This window comes from Triticum aestivum, chromosome 1A (genome assembly GCF_018294505.1).
Source record: "Triticum aestivum cultivar Chinese Spring chromosome 1A, IWGSC CS RefSeq v2.1, whole genome shotgun sequence".
Lineage (NCBI taxonomy): Eukaryota > Viridiplantae > Streptophyta > Magnoliopsida > Poales > Poaceae > Triticum > Triticum aestivum.
This window is the reverse complement of record NC_057794.1, coordinates 586,571,834-586,586,693: the sequence shown is the minus strand read 5'-3', so window position 1 is coordinate 586,586,693 and position 14,860 is coordinate 586,571,834. Positions and strand designations below refer to the sequence as shown.

Sequence of the window (14,860 nt, the reverse complement as noted above, 5' to 3'; positions counted from 1 at the left end):
GATTTATGGGATTTCCCCATGAAAAAACTGTGGTTTCTCGCCCGGTAAATATTACTTGTTCGATCTTCCCCCACTCTTGACAGGTACTCAAATAAATTGATTGAAGCTGAAAGGAAAGATTATATATATATTTTGAGAAATGAAAGGAAAAATTGTTGGACTGAAAAAATGTACTCTTGACAGAAAATGCATGTGCATCTTGGGCCGAGAGAGATTCCTCTGTTATCATCAGGTCCATTTTGATGGTTATCTTTGGGCCTCCAATCCAAATACAGCACCTGTCACTCTCAAAAAAAAAAAGTAATCCAAAGACAGCAGCCTCCACCACCACCAGCTCGCTCTACTCTGTTCCCCGCACTCTTGGGTTCCAGCTCGCCTCCACCAGTGCCGCCGCCGCCGTCTTCTCATCCGTCGCCGCCGCTCCCGTCGCGGTCAGGTGTGAGGTTTGCTGCCCCCTTCTTCTTCTTCTTCTTCTTCTTCTTCTTCTAATCTTCGTCCTGAGGAAGGGATCCGGGAGGAGCACATCTCAAATCCCTAAACGAGCTGCCTCTACCATTCGCAGCAGCAGCAGCAGGCCGGGTACGGGATGGGGAAGAGGAAGAAGGGGGAGGAGGAGGAGCAGGCGGCGGAGAGGATCCCAGCGACCTACTCCCGGAGGTCCTGGCGCGGGTGCCGTACCGGTCCCTCTGCCGCTTCAAGTGCGTGTCCACGGCCTGGCTGGCGCTCTGTTCCGACCCCGCCGTCCGCAGGAGGTCGCCGCAGACGCTCTCCGGCTTCTTCTGCTACCCGCATATCGACGGTGTCAGCGGCCGGCGCGACGAGGGCCTCAGCTTCCTCAACCTGTCCGGGAGGGGCCGGCCGCTGGTCGACCCCTCTCTCCCTTTCTTGGGGAACTACAAGAATGTCATTCTCCTAAACTGCTGCGCCGGCATTCTCCTCTGCCAAGGCTGGAATAGAACCATGCAAGTTCCGGAATACTTCGTGTGCAACCCTGCGACCGACAAGATCTGGGCAGTGCTGCCTGCGCTTGATGTGCCAGAGCCTCAAGTTCCCTACATCTACATGGTGGGCCAACATGTAACCTGGAGCTGCAAGTTCTGTTTGTGTTTCAACCCCGCCGTTCCCTCTCGCTTCGTGGTTTTCGCGTTCGTTGAGAGAGGCCACACCATAGTGGCAGTAAGGGTCTACTCATCCGATACCGGAGAATGGATTTCCACAGAGAGCGGTGGCCATATCGTGGCATATGGTGGTGAACAACTATATGACTTTTTCAATTATACCCTGTATTTCAGAGCCTAAGATCATGGAGATGGCAGGTTCTATCCCAGGGGGAGACTAATACCCTCAATATTTACAGTGGACACGGACGGGGATACTTGGAGGAGAATTCCAATGCCACCCGAAGCTCATTTTTCTTTCATTGGGCACTCTCAGGGACACTTATACGGTATGGGCATAGAGCATGTTAATGATTGCGTGCTATCGGTTTGGGCTCTCAAGGATTATCCCAGTGGAAAGTGGACCTTAAAACATACTGCCAGCATCTTGAAACTGCTAGGAAGGTCTTATCGTGAGCTCGGTGAACAATATATGGTGGCTGCGGTCCATCCAGAATGTAACCTGATCTTCCTTGTTGGTTGGATGAGATCGCAAGAGACACTTATGTCGTATGATATGGATAGTCAGAAACTGAACGTTATCTGCACTCTTGACGATTACCACATGTCAACGCTCCGACCTTACATTCCCTGCTTTGCGGAATGGCCGCCGTCAGATGCTCACTGAATCCGAGAGCAGCTTCACATTTGCTAAGTTGGCATGGCTCCTTCATGGAAACCTGTTGTTGGGTATGGTCCAGATCTTCTAGCTTTGGTCAGTGGCTTGGACAAGTCCTATGTCTGTTCTAATTTGGCTTTCTTATCAGTTGACGTCCATTTGAATGTGTTTTTGTGGCTTTGGAACAATGTTGGCTCGGCAGTGAGAACTTGTAAGCGACCCTTCAATGGGTTATTTCTAGTAATATGAATGAACTAAGCCACTTAATCTCCTTGCTCTACGTATTAATTGTTGTAGTCACTTGTTTGTTCCTGGTGCGGGGTAAAAACAATGGGGCATCACATATGTTCGAAATTATCTGCATTTTCATCTCATTCTGTCCGTTTATTTAGAGCAAATACCTTTAGTGTGCAACTTGTTATCCATCAAAGTTGCATATTGATGCCACCCTGTTTTGGTGCACTGGAAAGTGTTTTTATCTCATTTCTTATTTGAAATGCTTCTTTTTCCTCTAATATAATACCTTGGGGTCAACTTTTTTTGATTCCTGTGCATACTAATTGCTGCGGTCACTTGCTAGCTCTTCATTGGGTAAATGTGAGACAATGGGCATAATGTTTGGAATTATCTACATTTTCAGCTCTCTTTCTCTCTCTCTCTCTCTATTTATTTAGAGCAATACTTTTAGTGTGCAACTTGTTATCCATCAAACTTTTGATGCATTTGAAATTGTTATTCTCACTTTTCATTTGAAATGGGATCTCTTTTTGTAGTAATGTAATACCTTGGGGTTGACTTTTTATTGGATTGTTGTATAGACAGGGAGGTTCCTCTAGTGAAATCCGCACACATGGTGTTCCATTGATGATGTCAAAAAATATGTTCCTTTAGTGACTTTGCTTATAGATTGCTAAAGTAAAGAAGAAATAATGAAGCCAAGTCAAATCTGGGCATGGCTAATAACTCATGCCATGTGGTACTTTGTGTTAGTTCAGTTTTGAGCTTTGCTCTTCGCTAGAAGCTGAACATGGTGTCATATTTTTTTTTTGATTCAAATACCACATAAAAAACGCTACCATGGTCCTATTATTGTCACCTTTTTTAGGAGTTACCTTGGTCCTATTAATGCTGCTTATCAATTTAACGTGTTTTCTGTGGTGTTTTTCTTTTAAAGCTACTCAGAAATGAATCTGTTACAAGAAAAATGAAAACAGGAAACATGAGAACAATGTTCGTTCCATGTTAAAGCTTACAGTGAAGGATAGGCTGTGCAAGATCATGTTGAATAAGCAATCAGAAATTAGCAGCTACGATGACAATGACAATGACACACATACAATGAATTGAGCTTTGCCTGTGAAAGAACTATTGTTTCTTGCCACATATTTGCTGTTCGATTTTCCTCCACTCATAGCCCTCACTTTCCCTGTGCTTTGACATCTATTCATTGACATACTCACACCCTAATAACTCTACCACACCTGTAGGCCACATCAAAGGAGATAATGTCTTGATTCTTCCACTCTACCAACTTTGAGTGTGTTTTCATGCTCAGGATTTCAGAATGACAACAAATAGCTGGAATTTCCTGCCTGGTTAGTTGAGTGTCTAGAACACAATGTTCCTTGAGCAACTTGCACAGCTTTCCTTTATTGATTTGAGTGATGTGATGCATCCATCCCCTTGCTGCAAACATGGTACTATTTGAGAGAATTTAAGTCGGTAGCATGATAACTTCACTTGTTTGTTGGATGCTGAACTTGGCATAAATCCAGAAACGTGTCATGTGTGTACATTCTTTTAAACATAATGCCCATAGCAGTTAATTCGTCAATCGTAAATATTCTATTCTGATCTCTATCTTTGCCAGCGTGATGCACTTAAAAAGCAAAATTACTTCTGATGTCGAGGTGAGGTAATCTTTCACTTGTTCTACTCACAGTGCTGTGAGGTAAGTCGGTTACTTGCAGTTAAAACTTCACTTTACATCCAGATTTGTGTTTTTGAGTTTGGATCCAGTGACCATAGTTTTCTGTTCTCCTTTTCTGGCAACAACTGGGAGCTCTGAAAAAGTTGGACACCAACAGATAACATATAAATGAATTGGTCAATGGATGAAAATAAATTTCCAATTTAATCCTGAAGTTACATTATAGTTGTTCAGGTAATGTCATTTTAATTGTTTGAGCCTGAAGCTCATACACGAGCTTTAGCTTTGAGCTGACTTTCCCCTGTTATTCATCGATTATGATGTTCCCATCTCTGAATTTTAGGAGATAAGCAATGTCTTCTTTTGTTTTCCGTTGCCTAAGGCTGACCATGGGATATGTTCCGCACCATGGTGACTATTGCATCTCTAATAGTTTGCATTTCCAGTATGCTTATGACAAGCTTAATTTGAAAACAGAATCAAACAACATGTACACAAAATTACAAAAGACACCTCAAATAAAGCAAATAAAGTTGATGTACATTGACTACCAATAGTACAAAGCAGAACGCAAGGATTGTTACTTTAGAATTTCAAGAGAGATCAACCAATACAATAATAAGCATGCAGAATGCCACGATAACATTAAAAGGCATAATTTGTCTGATAATGGTGGCCACAATCTTCCATTTTGCAACATTCCTTCTCGCATTCTAGAAGTTGACTTCTGTCAATACTCAAGCTTTGATGTGGACTTCTTGTTACAGTGAGTAATCTCTACAAAGTGATTTGGCCTTAGTGGGAGCTGAACTGGGAAATGTACCTAACTGCATTTTAATCAGAGAATTGCTTGTCTGGCAAAACATCAGTTTTATAGAGGATGCGGACTACATAGTACCTGCATATTTGCTCTGCCATTGTGTATCCTCTTGACAGGAGTGGTATTGGAGCTAGCCTTTTGATATATAATAAAGCAAAAACAAGCATGTAGTAGATAAAGTTTTAAGAAGAATATTTTTTTACTGTTCTCGTATCCTCCCTAGCTGTATACTTTTGAGAAACGACAAATCTGATATTTTGTACATGTGCCTTTTCGAGAATGTTTTCTGACTTTGTAGAAACTTCACTTTTCATAGGAGCATGTGCAATGAGGCGGCGAAAAATATGCAGTAGGGAGGAATATGCAGGCTTCTAGTACTAGGGCAGAGCATAAGCATAGCCTACGATTTCCCGTGTGAGAAAAGCTTGATCAGGTGGCTGATGAACCTGTCTCCTGAAATAGCTTCATCTAGCCTGATACAGCCCCAAACTTCTAATCTTAGACAGGGACAAGAATGGCATATAGATCATATATTTTAGCAGAGCTGCCCCCCACATCGTCCATCCCAATCATTATAAAATGCAAGGGAGAATGGTATATGATTCTCGCTGTATATAGTGGGTTGGCACCCAGAAAAACCAGATGCAGACCTTTGCATCACTCTGGTATCGAATTACCACAATTTAATTGAGGTCAATTTATGCTTGTGTTATTTTAGCACCGTTAAATTTCCACCGTCGAGAAGGGATCAACTGGGTCCCATTTCTGAAAGCAATTAGGCATATGTACAAAGGTTCCAACCTTTGCTCCAAGCAAACCTAGAGTAGAAGTTGGTTATGAGAAAGCTCACCATAAATAAATATAAAAGATTGCCGTTGTCTTGTTTCAGCAAAAAATATTTCTATTGTCAAACAATGTAAGGTGACTGAGTTTCGCATTTGATGACAAAACACACTCAAGCTTTAGATTCATTCCAGCAAGATCTTTTAACCATTTGCGCCAGTGAAAGTAAGAAGAGAACCATATGATGTCTATAAGACTTGAAATACTCTGCTTTATATAAGCACTTATGTTGCTACAGAGTACTTAGGTCTCAGGAATATGTACCTTCATGAAGAGTGCACCACGTTTATGCTGCAAGCTGCCTTGCATTTCAGCCGATATGGTTCCCTAATCGATGCTGATTGGGTATCGGCTCTTGATAGGTACTCCTGGCAAAATAGTCACTCTTCCTTGGCTCTGTATCCTGATTGTATCCTGAAACAAGTTGCGGTATACAATTCTTTCCGCACTGAAATTCCACCAGCAGAAATGGTTTCTGAAAGTCCATGGATTAGTGATACTTGAGGTAAGACTTCTGCGAGAAAGCTTCATCTCTAGGAAATAAAATTCGCATGCGCTTTATATTCCTTGCCATTTTATTTAACTTTGTAGCATGCAAGTCGTGCCAATTCGTGGGCAGAAGAAAGCAGTGGGCATTAATACTCCATGCAACAAGCAGGGAAATTCTTGGTTGGCTGTAAAATGGGATCAAAGGGAGAGGAAACAACATTTGATTATTTTTGTTCCCTCTCCACTGTCAAAGATGCATCTTATCAACCTTTGCATGAAATGGTAGGTCTCACCATCACCGTTTCTGTCTCAAGGCTGTAAGTATTGTGCCAGATGCTTCCTTATGGAGCAATATAGCCTTCAAAAAAAAATTTCTAATCCCAAGAGCTTTCCAGGTTCCAGATTCTCTTGTCATGACAGCTGCAGTGAGCACGGTGTGAAAAAACCGCACTGTCGTGTGATCAATGCAGATTCCAGGGATTGTTCGACATATATTCCCTTCTTCAGTGCTTCAGGCCTCCACTATAAATACAGCCAAATGGGGATGTGGACTTCATACACTTCCTTACGTCTAAGATCATACAAACTAAAGCATCACCTAGTGCTCTTGTTGCAGAGACAACAGAAGCCATGAGCTATTATGGAAGCAGCTCTTCTGGTAATTTTCATCTTCTCCGTAGATATGATCATGTTCAAAATCTCAAATGCTCCATGGATGCCAAAATATCAATGCTGAGATCGTCGCAAATGGTCATTCAGGTGGCAGGGGTGGCCGTCGAGTCGAGTATGGGAGGAGCTATGTGGTGAGGCCAAAGGGACGGCACCTAGCCACCATTGTGTGGCTCCATGGCCTAGGTGACAATGGTGCAAGGTATTACTTCTTTCTTTAACTCTGCCTGGTCAGGTGATGCCCCTCCAGGACTTAACATCCCACGCGTCTGGTTTTGATCATCGGATGGATCTAACACACTTCAGTTGTCTTAACTGAATGCTAAACTTCCTAGCCAAATTTCAAAGATAAATAAATGATGGCACTTTCTCCATGCAACATGCATGCCATATGCTGTGTGAATGTAATAGGGATGCAAGAAACCACACATGTCAACTAGAAAAGACATGAGTAGATGATCGCAGTGTCGATGCAGAACGCTTTATTCCCTTGCACCTTTTAGCCTGAAATGATCGATGAAGTGGCCTCCTTTTTGCATGCATATATTCCTAGTATTGCTTTACTCAAAGTTAAATAATTTCCTTGTCCTACATCACACCTAACGATCTTCTCAAGGACATCAATATGCCTCTCACTTTTCTTCATGCAGTAAGTGAAGAGGAATGTCAAATACTTCTTGATGTGGGCTAATGACATATAAATATTGCACAAGTGTAGGTAGCTCATGCAAGATACCTAACTCCTATCCCCTGTCTTGGCAAATCATGTAAATATGCCATGTATAATTTATCACAAGGAAGTGGATGGGAGTATCTTCGTCCTGTCGACCACTGCATTAGAGTCCTTAATGGCAAGCATTAGCTTGCTAACTAAGTAAGCGTTAAGATCACTAAAATAAAAGACAATAACACCTACAAGGATCTAGGTGTCTTTCTAACAAGTAGGACAATAACAAGACCCTGGCCGAAAAGGACTAACCTGGGTGGTAAGAGCATAATTTTAGGCATTGTGTGGTTCACACAATCTGCTGCAGGAAGCTGGAATGGAATATCTTCTGCTGCAATTCTGTTCCTGATGCAGAGAGCTAACTTCTTTTGTCCATTCTGTCATTTTCAGCTGGTCCCAGCTCCTGGATGCTCTTCCCTTGCCCAATGTAAGCATCAATGTTTTGTACTTGGAGCACTCTTATTGCCCAACTTAAAACAGAATATTCTGTGGTTACAAAGTGCACTAATGTAACCTGTCGTGTTCAGAGATTAGTCCTGTTGCAACCAATTTTTTTTATTCACCTTGAGGCCACTTGCTCATGCAGATCAAGTGGATATGCCCCACCGCAGCGACCCGGCCCGTCGCGGCTTTTGGCGGCTTCCCCTGCACTGCATGTGAGTTTCTTCTTGCTTGGAACTTTGCTGCATGGTTTTGAGGCCCTGCTTTGTATGCGGGAACTTTTCATGAATGATATGGGAACTGAATCATGTTTCTATGAAATTCATGTGAAATTCTGTCAGAGCGGTGAATTTTGAAAACTTACTTAACACCAGTTTTTATTGAACTGAAACAGGGTTTGACGTTGATGACACTTCGGTCGATGGTCGCGACGACATCGAGGGGCTGGATGCTTCAGCTGCACACATAGCGAACCTACTGTCCTCCGAGCCTTCTGATGGTACTAGTTACTACTAACTTCAGGATCAAAATACTTCATCTTTAAGACAATATGCTAAGGTGTTATTTAAGTGCTAGGCCCAGTGTTCCTTTTCTATCTCTAAGAACACACACAAGAATCTCAAAGCATTGTGGTCGTGTTGGTTCGTTAGACTGGAACTGAACACATGTGTCAGAACTATGAAAGTATATGGCTAACTGATTGTTCGCAATTTGTGGATGCAGTGAAGCTTGGGATCGGCGGTTTCAGCATGGGTGCAGCAGCTGCCCTGCACTCGGCAGCATGCTACGCTCATGGCAAGTTCAGCAGCGGCACCCCCTACCCGATCACTCTCAGCGCAGTCATCAGCTTGAGCGGCTGGCTCCCTTGCTCAAGGTCAGTCAGTCAGTCAGTCATCTGCCACAGAACCAGGCACTTTTTGCTCCTAATTCCTAAACAAACCCTGATGATCTTTGGTGAATTCAGGACACTGAGGGGCAAGATGGAGGGCTCACACATGGCAGCAAGAAGAGCCGCCTCCCTGCCCATCCTGCTCAGCCATGGCAGAGGTAACAAACAAACCTACAGGCTAGCTGCTGATTCAGAGCTGTATTACATGGTGTCACTGAATTATGTGTGATGACCTCTACTCGTGCAGCGGACGAGGTCGTGCCCTACAGGAACGGGGAGCGGTCGACCGAGTTCCTGCGGTCCTCGGGGTTCTCGTATCTGACTTTCAAGTCCTACAACGGGTACACATCTCACACCACGCCTGACAAAGCTCTTCCTCTGTTCTTCCTTCCTCAGAACATTAAACATGGTTTATTTCCGCAGGTTGGGCCACTACACCATCCCCGAAGAGATGGACGACGTCTGCAGGTGGCTCAGCTCACGGCTCAGCGTCGACCGATCTCGTTAAAGAGAACAGCGCTTCTGTCATTCTGCGTGTGCGCGCGACGCGGTGGCTTCCCTAGTAGCATATAGCAGTGTAAACTTACTATAGAGAGGTGAATGCTGGTTTGGTAGCTTGTGACAGCACCACATGCCCCTGATCTCTACAGGCTGCCATTGCTGCTCTAAGCAAGCAACCATGAGTGCTGTGTAGTAAACTGGTGAAGGTGTGAGAGCATATTTATCAGAATTATGTAATGTAACCAGTGCTTGTTTTGTAATGCAAAAATAACCATCTATACAGATCATACTATTCATGCTACCAGTGCTCTTTTGGGTTTCAAAGACTTTGTCACAATGTTCCTAGAATATCAGAGAAAAACCTTTGTAAGAAGGAACTGAAGCACCCCTTTCCAGGCAGTATATGGACAGCAATTATTTTGCTGTATGTATATTCTCAAGTGTACCACTTTGATCAGATCTAGGTCAACTGAAGCATCTGAGGCGAACTTTGCGACGCCGAGGATGTCCGGAGGATCATGGAGTTGTCGCCGTGCTTGCTTCGAGTAATCATTACAAGGAACATACAGGAATCTGGCTGTGCTTACAGTGGGATATCTGAACAGGAGGAGAGCAGAATGGCAATTGTCTTGAGAATGAAAACTAAGTAAGGTGACTTGCATCATGCTCTGGTATGCCTGAAGCCTACTGTCATCACTGCACAAAAGGGGCAGATCACCTGGGTTACCAACTCTGAACTTTGATTTCTCTTGGCGAACTGCACAGATAAGCGGATGCGCAAACTCACCTCGAATCTTGGCCGTTAGCACCAGTCGTCCATAGATTGTGCGGGCTGCTCCAGCCAATATGCCATGCTGCTGCTGCTGCTGCTAGTATCAAACTGCCCTGCTTCGTCAGTTATATTGCCTACGCCATCAGCACCTCCTGATCCGATGTTCGACTCCCTGCTTTGCACACGCAGAACAATGAAAATCACAAGTGCGCGGTCGATTATCCAAATCCGGCTCTGCTTCGTCAGGTATGTCACTTGTGCCACCCGTACCATCTTGCACCAGCACCCCTCGTAATAATTGACGAAATCCATCTCGACTGCCGATGGGGAGGTATCTCTGCAATGCACAAGGTGAGAGTATGAGACAATGGTTCAAGCAAATGATGTTCTCAAGTATTACACTTCAAGTTTCATGCACAACTATAGATATCAAAGGCAGGCCAAACCAAGAATCTCATCCAGTTTGTAGAAGCAGCTGAATAGAGAACAACAGGGATCAGGGAGATAAACTAATTCAGGTATTCAATTCAGATAAACCAACAATAAGATTTTGCTTAGAAAACAAAACTAGTAGAAATCTATAACAAGGGAAAAAAGTAGAAGAAGACATGAATTCTGTTTAGCGCTTGAGCTAGAGAAATTGCAAGCCAACAACAAAAGCAGCACAGATATCTACTAGCCTAGAACTTGACAAATCGGGTCCTCGTAGATTTGTTGTCATGGCAAAGGAGAATCTACTAAAGATTGTTAGGCACAAATAATGTAAGTGATTTTCTTTCGAGATAGGATTTTCAGCACCCAGGTGCCCCTACACCCTCTATCAACAGTAAATTCAAAACAAAATCAAAACAAATCAAAAAAATCTGAAACTTTGGGACATCGAACATCATGAAACTTTTGATGATCTTGCAAAGTTTTAGCTAAAAATAACATTCGAAGAGCACTCAAATAAAAAAACAAAATCATTGTTCAAAGTTTATGTACATTTTTGAGCAGTGATTTTGTTTTTTTGGGTGAGGGCTCCACGAAGGTTATTTGTTTCTGAATTTTTGCATGAACATCAAACCTTTGATAATCTTTGATCCCGGAAAGTTTCAGATTTTTTTGATTTTTTTCAATTTAATATGAATTTACTGTTCATGAGGGTGTAGGGGCACCCAGGAGCTGTTAGACATTTCTCTTTTCTTTTTCATCTGTAGATTGTTGTTTGGGTAGCAAGTTACTTCTTCACTAGTAGAACTAGGTAGAAAAGCGAATGTGCAATGCCAAGGTATAGGGATGTTGGGGAGGCTTTATGTGGAGAAGCCCGGAAAATCAGTTGAGGCAACAAGGTGAAGCCGACGGTAGCAGGGTGGAGGCGGCCTGCGGCAACTTTTCTCATGCGTGTGGGGTGATGTCTTGCGCAGCTGTGACGCCCCGAGACCGTTGTGCCAGATGTCTTCCAGTTATTTGCTGTTGTTGCCTTGTCTTTTGCTTGCGTGTCATGCTTTTCATATCATGTCATCATGTGCATCGCATTTGCATGCATGTTCGTCTCATGCGTCCGAGCTTTTTCCCCGTTGTCCATTTTGCAATCCGGCGCTCCTATGTCCTCCGGTGTTCCCTTTTACCTCTTTTCATGTGCGAGTGTTAAACATTCTCTGATTGGACCGAGACTTGCCAAGCGGCCTTGGTTTACTACCGGTAGACCGCCTGTCAAGTTTTGTGTCATTTGGACTTCGTTTGATACTCCAACGGTTAACCGAGGGACCGAAAAGGCCTCGTGTGTGTTGCAGCCCAACACCCCTCCAAAGTGGCCCGAAACCCACCTAAACCCCTTCCATCATCTAGGTCGTTCGATCACGATCGCGTGGCCGAAAACCGCACCTCATTTGGAGCCTCCTAGCTCCTCCTACCTATAAATATAGCCTCCTCCCCAAAATCCCGGGTCTCTTCCCCCTAACCCTAGCAAATTTCCACTGCCGCGCGCCGGACAACGTCCGCCGCCACCGGACATCCCCGCCGCCGCCAATCGTATGCCGCCACGTGGTGCGCCGCCGCTCTCCCCGCCGCCGGCCCGGGCGAGCCCGATTCGGGCCCCCCGAGCCCATCTCCTCCGCGCCGCTCGCTCGCGCCAGCTCCCTTCGCCGCACCTCCTTCCGTGCCCGACGCCGACGCCCGCTTCCTTCCCCACGCCGGCGAGCTCCCAACTCCGGCGGACCTCGTCGCCAGCGCCCTGTGCGCCGCCCCGCGCCGCGGTTGCCGCCCCACCTCGCCGTCCCGACGACCCGCGGCCAGATCCGGCCCTTACCTCACCGGATCCGTCGCCCAAGAGCTCCGGCGAGCTTCCCCGCGTCCCTGCGGCTCTCCTCCGACGACCTCGTCCAAGAACTCCGGCGACCTCGATTTCCGTGCATGAGCCCGATCCAGATCTGTAACAGAGAGGTTGACCCAATTTTGCCTGTCCCAGATATTCTTAGCATTTTTCCGCATGTCTTAACTCTGCAACCGTTGCTCCGATTCATGTGTGTAGCATATCAAAATGTTCGACTCGACGAGTACTTCATTTCATCTCATTGCACCATGTTCATTTGAGTTCATCTTGATGCCCTAAATGCTGTTGGAAGAGTGCTAGTTTCCCTAAATTTTTGCCATGATTGATGTGTGCCTCCTATGAACTTGAGCTCTACATGTGTTTTGAAGTATGCCATGCCATCTTTACAGGTATGTATGCCATGTATTTTTTTGATCTTTGTGGTGACTAGCACAAGCATGCAAACTAGCCCTCGTAATGTTGCTGATTTCAGGGACTTAGAAATATTCTAAGTCTTTGTCCTGTTGATATTTTATGCCATGTATTCATGTTGCTACAGAGTGATCCATGCCTCTTTTGAGCATGATCAGTAAGGATGTTTTGTAGATATTGCGGTGCTCTATCCATCCATGTCTTTGTTTGCATTTATGGAGCACCCTAGCTTGAGTCAATCGAGCTCTACTTTTGCTATAAAATGTTCCTGGCAGATTGTTTACATGTTAAGCAATTTTGCCGAGGTTGTTGTAGTTGATCCATGCATGATATGTTGTTATTCTTGCCATGTTTAGCTTCTATGCCATGTCTACTTGCTGGATGTATGCTTAGTTTGTCATGCAATGCCTTGTGGTGAGTGCATCGAGCTCGTTAACACTAGTGCAGAACCAGGCAATAGCACCGGTTCGTAAGGCCCTTTAGTGCCGGTTCAGGAACCGACACTAAAGTTTCGGCACTAAATGCCCCCTCCCCCTTTAGTACCGGTTCAGCACGAACCGGTGCTAAAGGGGAACCACGTGGCACGAGCCAGCTCCGGGGGCCGGGAGCCCTTTAGTACCGGTTGGTAACACCAACCGGTACTAAATGGTTGTGGGTTTTTGTTTTATTTTGTATTTTTCAATTAAATTTGTGTTATCAATTTAATTTAGGATTGTTTTACGTTATAATGAGTTGTAGTCGTCATCATCATCATCATCATCGCATATTAATAAATAAATAAACTCTAGCTAGCTAAAAATCATCGTAGTCGTCTAATTACCACTATTTAATCATCATAGTCATTACCGCTAGCTATCTAATCATCATCAACGCTGGCTAGCTTAAAGAGGAAACATTCACTTTGTAACAGAAGCAAAGATATCATCAAGTTCAACATAATCATCACCAACATCGAAGTTCAGGACACGGACATGAGACAAGTACTAATTAAGAGCATGAACTAGTAGCTACTGATCCTGCTGCTCCCTCTCAGGTAGAATAGCATAGAACATGTATAGCTCTCCTGATTCATCATACTGGAGCATGCAGATGAATCTGTCTCCTAATCTTGGGTTGCGCTTCTCCTTACTGCCCCCTAGTACTTCTCTGCGATCGTTAACAATTTTGCTCCAATCTTTCACTATTAAGCATTCTTCGCTTTCAGAAATCCTGAATGCACTCATGTGCAATGTAGGAAATCTTGGTCGTAAGCTAACCATTGACATGCGACCTTTTTCTCGATCCACTGAGGCACAACTGTCATCGGAAGTCCCTTTTGAACAACATCGTATAGTAATTAATATACTAAGCAATGAAAGTTTAGCTTCAAAAATAATGTATGCAAAAGATGCACTAATTAAGGACAAATATTTAAAATCTTACCATCTTTTGATTATAGATGTGACCGTAGTTCAATACAATCACCATTGGTCGCACGTTTTGAGTACTAACATTTCTAAGTTTAGGAAAAAAATTGTCTTGACAGTATTAAGATCCTCAAGCCATGAAACATAATGACTTATCTCCTCGCAGTTTAGTTGAGCCCCGGGGCAGTAGTAGGTCCTGTCTACCAAGCGCCGGACATGTTTGCTTGAACCGAAATAAGCTGACAATACAAATTAGTTGTCAACTATTTTTGAATAAACTGTATGAAAGACATAAACATATGCATGCATGGTTGAGAAAAACTCACCAAATGGTAGAACTGGAGGCGTTTGCACATCGACCCAGATGTCTATATTACCTTCAATATCATCTTCCGGACGAATATCAAAGGTGATAACCATATCAGGCTCAAATGCATAAGCCTTGCATAGTGCTTGCCAAGTTTTGCATTCAAAATGGGTGTATGTGTCTCCATTATATAATTTGACGTTGAAAGTATACCCATGCTCCGTCTTCAAGTAAACTCTCTTTACCTCCATATCATCTATAGCACTAAAACCTATCTTATCCAAGACAAAAATTCTTGCATGGCAGGGGATGCGCTAGTAGAATAGTGAAAATTTAAAATTATAAGTTGAAGCAAATGAAGCATAAGTTTTGCATTCAAATAATAATTGACAAAGTGACTTACTGTATCAACTTCGAATGTCTCATCCAGCTTGATGCTGAAGCGCCTACCATCAACAAGGAAATTTTGGTCGCACAGGCCGCGCTGGTCTTCACAGTGTTCGCACATAATAAAATCTTTTTCGTCGTCAGATGACATTTCCTATGTTCATATAGGTGAAACATT

General features: G+C 43.9%; 1 protein-coding gene across 24 annotated transcripts; it reads left to right on the top strand.

Annotated features, from left to right (window-relative positions):
• Positions 1 to 295: 295 nt before the first annotated feature.
• Positions 296 to 9,446, top strand: LOC123070144 (acyl-protein thioesterase 1 homolog 1). Of its 24 annotated transcripts, none has more exons than XM_044493276.1 (14): positions 305 to 443; positions 563 to 1,847; positions 3,264 to 3,371; positions 3,647 to 3,686; positions 5,732 to 5,874; positions 5,961 to 6,140; positions 6,254 to 6,516; positions 6,618 to 6,729; positions 7,645 to 7,681; positions 7,841 to 7,910; positions 8,090 to 8,194; positions 8,419 to 8,742; positions 8,832 to 8,925; positions 9,008 to 9,446. In XM_044493276.1, the coding sequence occupies exons 7-14, from the start codon at positions 6,489 to 6,491 to the stop codon at positions 9,090 to 9,092; spliced, it is 855 nt and encodes a 284-aa protein (XP_044349211.1). In that variant the 5' UTR covers positions 305 to 443; positions 563 to 1,847; positions 3,264 to 3,371; positions 3,647 to 3,686; positions 5,732 to 5,874; positions 5,961 to 6,140; positions 6,254 to 6,488; the 3' UTR covers positions 9,093 to 9,446. The 24 variants fall into 24 exon arrangements, with proteins under 24 accessions (XP_044349121.1, XP_044349211.1, XP_044349257.1 ...); XM_044493322.1 differs by having other exon boundaries at positions 3,647 to 3,727; positions 6,028 to 6,140; XM_044493255.1 differs by having other exon boundaries at positions 3,647 to 3,727.
• Positions 9,447 to 14,860: the final 5,414 nt, after the last annotated feature.

What these genes read in the sequence shown, in the direction of transcription:
- LOC123070144 (XM_044493186.1), top strand. Translation starts at nt 6,489, where the DNA reads ATGAGCTATTATGGAAGCAGCTCTTCTG. An exon ending in CGGCTTCCCCTGCACTGCAT is followed by an intron (nt 7,911 to 8,089) that starts GTGAGTTTCTTC and finishes GAACTGAAACAG; the next exon opens with GGTTTGACGTTGATGACACT. An exon ending in GTCCTCCGAGCCTTCTGATG is followed by an intron (nt 8,195 to 8,418) that starts GTACTAGTTACT and finishes TTGTGGATGCAG; the next exon opens with TGAAGCTTGGGATCGGCGGT.